We start from the raw sequence: 7,246 nt of genomic DNA, 5'->3' as shown, positions 1-7,246 counted from the left end.
CAGTGGCTGCCTTTGGTGCACAAAATGTTTCCTCTCAACTGACATCAGGAGACTGGGATGGTGAGTTTTGTTTCCCATGGAAAAGAGCCAACGTTGATATCCAGGGGCCTCTAACTGTAACTGGGCTTCCACCTGCTAAAATTTCATAGGGTGCAGGATTTCTCTCAGACCAAAGCTGCCACCACCGAGAAGCCTGGGTGCTGTTGGAGTGCCAAATGCCTCCTCATAACTGACATCAGGAAACTGGGATGGTTAGATTGGTTTCCCATGCAAAAGAGCCACCAGGGTCCGGTAGCTGGGACTGGGCTACCGCCTTCTCAAAGCCTGGGATTTCTCCCAGAGCAAAGCTGCCATATACTCGGACCATGGCTGCATTGGACTGTCAAACGCCTTCTCCTAAGTGACATCTGGAAACTGGCATGGTGAGATTACTGTCCTGTAGAAAATAGCCACCATTCCTATTCAGGGGCCTTAGCCAGGAGTGGGTTTCTGCCAGCTAAAATTCCATACGGCACAAGATTTCTGCCAGACCAAAGCTGCCACCACCAAGAAGCCCGGCTGCCTTTGCTGTGCCAAACACCTCCTCCTAACTGACATCTGGAAACGGGGATGCTGATTTTGTTTCCTGTGGATAAGATTAACTGTTCATGTGCAGAGAACACAGGCCAGCCCTGCGCTCCCCAGGCAGGGAAAGCCCCGGGATGCCCCAGAGGATGGAGCACGGCCGCTGCGGGGTGTCTGCCCGGCCCCTCTGCCGTCCTGTCCCTGCCACATCCAGAGTGCTTGCCATGGGGCCAAGCTGGCAGCAGCCATCAGCCTTGAGACAAGACCTTGAAGTTCACAGTGTTGTGGAACTGAAGCTTCAGCACAGAGACCTTTCCAACCTGATCTGCCCTCGTTCCTCTGAGTCTCTGCACAGAACATGGCACGGAACAGAATGGCAGGAGGGGCCTGTGTGTCCCAGGGCTCTGGATTTGCACCGCTTGAGCTCCACAGAGATGCAGGCAAAGTGAAGATGCCAAATTTTATTGATGGAAAGCAAAGCAAACGGATGAGCTAAGGGGAACAAAAGGAATGGGCACAGTCTGAGGAATGGAGGGAGAGAGCAGTCAAAAGGGAGGAATACCGGAGAGAAGAACACAGGATTGGCAGTGTCTGAAGGCTGGACAGAGAGAGCAGCCAAAAGGGAGGAATATTAGAGGGAAGAAGAGAGTATGGGCAGTGTCTGAAGAGTGGAAGGAGAGAACAGTTAAAAGGGAGGAATACCAGAGAGAAGAGAGGATGGGCAGGGTCTGAAGGCTGGACGGAGAGAGCAGTCAGAAGGGAGGAATACCGGAGGGAAGAAGAGAGGATGGGCAGGGTCTGAAGGCTGGACGGAGAGAGCAGCCAAAAGGGAGGAATACCGGAGGGAAGAAGACAGGATGGGCAGGGTCTGAAGGCTGGAGGGAGGGACCTATCTATGGCAGGGAAACTGCTGAAGCCACGCAAACTTCCCACAGGCTCAGCTGTGGCAATTATCAGTTGTGCCTGGACCTGCAGCTGGTTTCTTCTGGTCTGAAGGTAGCCACAGCTTCCACAGCATCTGGAGGTCTTGAAGGGATGCTGGTTCTTCTGAGGCAGCAGATGAGCATGGTTCTGCAGCTCTTCCGCTGAATATCTCTTGATCTCCTGTGTTTGTCTGGGAAGGGCTGTCATCTCTTCTCAGGGCTTGAAGGGCTGGAAGAGAGAGGAACAGAGCCACAATCAGAGCCTGGATCTGTGGGAATCCAGGGAGATCTTGCTGCCAGGGCCATCCCAGACAGCTGTTGCCATGGCCACAAGAGAGGAGGGGCCAAGGGGATCAGCTGCAAGGTCCTGGCCATGAATCCTCCCGCCCATGTCCCTGAAATCTCTCTGTGCTCCGTCCACGCCACCCCCTGTCCACAGAGGGAGCGAAGCCCTCTGCAGCCGGGCCAGGGATTGCAGCTCCCTGCCCAGGGATTGCAGCTCCCCCCGGCAGCCCCCGCTAAAAGCCTGCTGCCCTCACTCACCCTCACTGAGCACCTGCAGCTCTTTCTTCTTCCCCCTCAAGCTGCGCTCGGCGAGCCCTGGGAACAGAGAGCCCGTCACGGCTCTGCCCAGCGGCACAGCTCCCTGTCCGTGGCGCTGCCAGCCCTGCGGCCACTGGCCCTCGAGGCCCGGCAGGGCTCAGCCCGGGCCCTTGCCGCACGCTGCCGCCCCAGGGCACAGCTGCGGGAGGGCGGCAGCAGCCCTGAGGGCAGCCAGGGCTCCACGGTGCCAGGCACAGATGGCAGAAGCTGCCAGGGCAGCAGCCGGGGCTGGGGCTGAACTGCGCCGGGGCGGGGAGGGAGCCCAGGCTCACCCAGGAACCTGATGGCCGCCTCTCGCAGGGGCTCCTGCGGGCTGTCCAGGTACGGCAGTGCCTGGCGCAGGTGCTCGGCCGCTCGGCTCCTGTCCTCTGCCAGCTGCGGAGAGCGGCGGGAGGGAAGGCTCGGGGCGGGCTCTGCCCCTTTGCCCAGTGCTGCCCACAGAGCCCTGAGGCGCGGCCAGCAGCCACTGGGCCGGGCTCTGCAGGGGCACAGGGCCGGCTGCTGCCCAGGGAGCCGCGGTGCCGGCCCGCCCCGCAGCCCCGCTGGGCCGGGGCTCCATCAGCACCCGGCTCGGGGCCGCAGGAGCGGGAGTACAGCCCGTGCGGCCCCTGCGGGCAGCGCTGGGCAGGGCCACAGCTGCAGCTGCACACAGTGAGCGCCGCGCTCAGGGGGCTCTCCCGGCTGAGGCTGGGCCTTCCAGGCCGGCCTTACCAGGCGCTCGGCGAATTGCCACAGCTTCTCTGTCTTCACCAGCTGGACGAGATTCTTCCTCTTCAGGAATTTGGTCGCACAATGCAGCGTTTCCCGAGAGGCCTGGAGAGCAGCAGAGATGTGGAGACGGCACCGCAGCCCAGGGCACAGGAGCCGCGTCCCTGTGCCAAGGCCCACAGGAGGCTGCAGCCCGCCAGGCACCAGAGCAGGAGGCAGCCGAGCCCCCTGCCAGCAATGCACCAGCAGCCCAGGAGTCCTCACCTCAGCCACACACCCATTTTCATCATGGCAGTGGAATAAAAGTGCGGGGAGGCTTTGGCACACAGTTGACTTAAGAGGCTTTTTCCCCTCTTCTACTACCAATTCCATCACCTTGCAGAAGAGGCCAAGGGAGAGTAGCTGCACATGGCTGTTGTCCTGGGGGAAAGGAAAAAGCCTCGGCACCAGCTACTCCAGCCTCCTGAACAATGGCTCAAATAAGCCACAGGGCACAATGTTTCTGAGCAGCAGCCAGTGCCTGTAGCTGAGAGCGCAGAGCCTTACGTTGTCAAAGAGTGCCAGGAGTGCCTCGGCCAGCTTCAGGGCAGTGCTGCTGGTTATCAGGATGTCTTTGTCCTGAAGCACATCTGTGAACACGCGCAGGGTCATGCCAACCACCTCTCCTTCTGTATCACGCAGCAGCTCCAGAAGGCTTTGAGAGAGGCTACACATTTTTCTGGCCTGTGTGGAACACAAGGCTGTGCTGTGAAGCCATGAATGGCTGCACCACCACCACTGCCCTGGCACTACAACCCCACCCAGCTGCCACAGGGCCCAGAGGCCAAAGGCTGGTCCTGAAGAACTCGGGGAGGTGAGGCAGGAGAGCTGGGAGCATCTGCCTCAGCTCCTGAAGCCCAGCCAGCCTGAGGGGCTGCTTTCTCCAGCGCAGCTTCAGCTGCTGCCCCCCTCTCACCATCGAGGGACTCTTGCTGAGCACCACAAGGGCTCTGAGCGCCAGGCGACGCCTCTCCCTGCACTTGCTCTCCACATGCCTTGACATGATTTCAAGGATGCTGTCAGCACATTTAGTCAAATCCAAGCATTCCAGGACCTGGAAGGCACAGGGCAGTGACAGGGGACCAGTCAGCAGGAGCCCGGAACCGCTCAGGGCTGGGCCCAGACAGCAGCACAGGGCAAGGGCACTGTCCCAGGCAGCTGTGTCTAGGAAAGGGCAGACAGCTGAGAGGCAGCTCAGCGAGGCAGCACTGGCCATCAGGCTCACCTCCACAAGGAATGCCAGGAAAGGCAGATCCCAGCGTAGCTCTTCCCTGTTGAGCTGCCCAAGCAGGCGGCGTGCAATCCCAGAACACAAGGAGAGGGAGACACGGCGCATCTCCCTGGCAGGGGGAAAAGGCACCAAGACACTGAGGTGGGCAGGCAAACCTCTCTCAGGGCTGACTCACAGAGATTCAGTCCCTGGAGGGGATGTGCTCACTCTGGGAGGCTGCCCCTGCTGGGCACCTCCTCTCCCAGCCTTTTCCAGTCTGCTTGGCTGTCCGTTGGTGATAAGGCCCTGTGGTCCATGACCACAGGGACTGTGTAGGGCACCCCGGGAAAAGAGCACAAATGTTGGGGACAGAGGGGCAATGGGGGGTCTCACCTGGCCAGCAGACCTGCTGCATAGTGCTGGGTGTCAGCACAGAGCAGCGTGTCCCAGCCACGCTTGCGCTCCATGGCCATCACCTCAGGCTCATACTGCAGACAGAAGAGCAGAGCCTTCATGGCCTGCACTGCAAACCTGTGTGCAGAGTAAAGTCCAGGTCACACTGGCAGCACTGGCGCTGGCTGCAAGCGCATGGCAAGGACAGGACAACTGGGACCTGTTGGGCTTGCTGGGAAGACTATGTTGCTCCTGGCATGCTCTCCAGAAGTTCTCGACTTCCTCTGGCATCTGCTGTGTGGTGATGACAACGTGGAAGAGCAGAGCCACAAAGAGGTGGGAGGAATAAAGGATCATCGCCTTGGGGCACTGAGGCACAATTAGCCAGATGACCAGAGTTGCCTGCAAAAGAAGCAGCCCGAGACAGCGCTCAGTGCCGAGGCATCCGTGGGGCAGGGCCCGAGGAGAGAGGCAGGGGGAGCAGCAGGCCTGGTGCCCCCTGAGTCTGTCTCTAGCCCAGGTTTCAGGCCAGTGCCTGAGGCACGGAGAGGATGGAGAGCTGCTGGAGACGTGGCTGGGGAGCAAGCAGAGGCCAGTTCCAGAAACTCACAGCCAGGGCAAAAATGTCTTTGTTGTCCCCATCAGAGGTGCACGTGCTGTGCACAGGCCAATCCTCCATCACACAGAGCAGTATTGGCAACACCTTCTCCACTGCTGGTCCTGACGAGCCTATGGTTGTCCACATCCTTGCAGCAGCTCTGTGGGATGGGAGCTCTGTGTCAGGGGGGGGTCTCAGTCACATACCATAGCCTGTAGAGCCGTGGGGCCCAGGTGACAGAGCCCTGGGGCCCTGAGGGGCAGGGAGGGAAACAGAGCTCAGGAAGCAGAAGGGCCTGAGGGTCCTGGAGCTCTCCGCCTGTCTGGCAGAGCCCATTGGACAGGCTGTACAGGGTGGTGGCCCTAAAGGCTGGTGAGCCCTGAGCTCTCACGTGGGTCCCGTACCTGTCACACGTTGGGGCACAGTGCAGGAGGGTCAGCACCACGTCAGCAGGGTGTTCTCTAGCCAGCCTCCGAATGTCAGTGCGCAGCCTGGCATCCACAGTGACGTGGGACTCGAGACTCTGGTGAATGCTTTTCACCATGGCTGGCACCTGGAGGGGGTGGGGAAGACTTGGAGCGCTGTCCAAGGGAGCAACTCCCCAGTTCCCCCCAAGAAGTGCTTCCCTCCCTGCCACACTGTGCTGGCCTCAAAGACTGAGGGGTCTCAGTGACCGTGACGTGAGTGGGGACCCATTCCTGTGAGGCCTCGAGCCCTGGCCCCAGGCTGCTTACGTGCTGCTGAGGTGAGACACAAGGGTCCTTGAAATAGTCCAGGATGAGTTCCTGGCTCAGAGTGGCAATGGGAGCGATGTCAGTATTTGCGATGCCCCGAGTCTCTCCAGTGTCCGCGTTTGGGATGGCCACGTCCTCAGTCACTGCCATGTCAGCATTTGCCCTGTCATCATTCCTTGCTGTGCCAGATTCGTCTGAGCACTCAGGCGAATCTGGGCTGACATTAGGCTCTGCCTGCAGCTCAGTCAGCCTGGAGTCATGCATGGCTGTGCTCTCTGTTGCTGTGGTGCTGCCCTTTCTACGGCGAATGTGTAGGAACTTTCGCAACATCTGCAGGAGAACAAGGGACAGGGAAGAGAGGCAAGTTCCATGGAGTGCTCCAAGCGCTGTGCTGGGCTGAGCAGTGACAGCAGGCCCAGCCCAGGTGCGGATGGCTGCAGGTACCTTCAGTGTCCTGCGGAAGCTGCCACGGGCGGGTCCCTGCTCTTGAGACCGGTCCGTGGCTGCACCTGGCAAAGAGCAAGCGCAGCCAGAGCTGAGGGGCTGCGGGAGAGGCCGGAGAACACAGGCCAGCCCTGCGCTCCCCAGGCAGGGACAGCCCCAGAGGATGGAGCATGGCCGCTGTGGTGTGTCTGCCCGGCCCCTCTTCCATCCTGTCCCTGGCCATGTACACAGTGGGATGGGTTGGGATGGGATGGGATGGGATGGGACCAAGCTGGCAGCAGCCATCAGCCCTGTGGCCCAGCTGTGCCACTCACCGTCTTGCATTGGATGAAATAGGTCCAGTTCTTTAGGCTGTTGTGCTGGGGAAACTCCAGGGCTTTTCTTTTTTTTTCCTCTGAACACCTTGAATAGGCCGAGAAATCTGCCCGCCATGGCAGAGTCTGTCCTCGAGGGCACCTAGCAGAGAGATGTTTGAGGAAAGCTGAGAGGCAACAAGTCGTGCAGTTGTGCCTTAAAGACACCCACGACAAAGAAGCCTCAGGAAGGCTGCAGGACAGCAAGTCCTGCACTCTGAGAGCTCCTGCCACAAGGACAGGAGACTCCTCGTAAACGATTCAGGTCACCAAGTCCCACGAGTGCACCTGCAAAAGAAAATCCTCGGGAAGGCCACAGGACATGAAGTCCCACAGTCTTGCCACGAGGTCACCTGCAGGAATAACACCTCGGAAGTGCTCCGGGTCAGGCACGAGCGAGTATGCTGTGCGGGGGCTCCTCACGGCACTGCTCCGGCGCGTCCTGTCCTGGCGCGGGCTCCGAGCACTGTGGCGTCGACCAGTCGCCGCCGGCTCCTGAGTCACCACACGTCACAAAGGATCCTTGGGCACCGTTGACCATGCTGCGCGTGTCACAAAGGGCCCTTGCACACACGGCCACCTGCTCTGGGGACGCCCTGAGCCCTCCCAATGTGGCCCAGGTTGGAAGGAATCCCTTGGCCCAAATATCTAAGACAGCGCAACAGGAACGTTAGGAG

The 7,246-nt window shown here is 59.9% G+C and overlaps 1 protein-coding gene across 2 annotated transcripts; it reads right to left on the bottom strand.

Moving 5' to 3' along the window:
- Nucleotides 1-1,467: 1,467 nt before the first annotated feature.
- LOC306816024 (maestro heat-like repeat-containing protein family member 6) lies at nucleotides 1,468-6,701 on the bottom strand. 2 transcript variants are annotated; one of them, XM_079332523.1, is made up of 15 exons: nucleotides 6,531-6,701; nucleotides 6,217-6,281; nucleotides 5,773-6,102; nucleotides 5,443-5,591; nucleotides 5,051-5,198; nucleotides 4,661-4,842; nucleotides 4,441-4,578; nucleotides 4,063-4,177; nucleotides 3,754-3,891; nucleotides 3,345-3,521; nucleotides 3,063-3,218; nucleotides 2,802-2,903; nucleotides 2,363-2,465; nucleotides 2,031-2,087; nucleotides 1,468-1,716 (listed from the first exon to the last, which is right to left on the bottom strand). In XM_079332523.1, exons 1-15 carry the CDS (start codon nucleotides 6,646-6,648, stop codon nucleotides 1,502-1,504), a joined length of 2,193 nt encoding a protein of 730 aa, XP_079188649.1. In that variant the 5' UTR covers nucleotides 6,649-6,701; the 3' UTR covers nucleotides 1,468-1,501. The 2 variants fall into 2 exon arrangements, with proteins under 2 accessions (XP_079188649.1, XP_079188650.1); XM_079332524.1 differs by lacking the exon at nucleotides 2,031-2,087 and having other exon boundaries at nucleotides 6,531-6,700.
- Nucleotides 6,702-7,246: the final 545 nt, after the last annotated feature.

Source organism: Erithacus rubecula, assembly GCF_903797595.1.
Source record: "Erithacus rubecula genome assembly, contig: scaffold_338_arrow_ctg1, whole genome shotgun sequence".
Classification (NCBI taxonomy): Eukaryota; Metazoa; Chordata; class Aves; order Passeriformes; family Muscicapidae; genus Erithacus; species Erithacus rubecula.
Note: the sequence above shows the minus strand (reverse complement) of the source record. Positions and strands in the feature narration are given on the sequence as shown.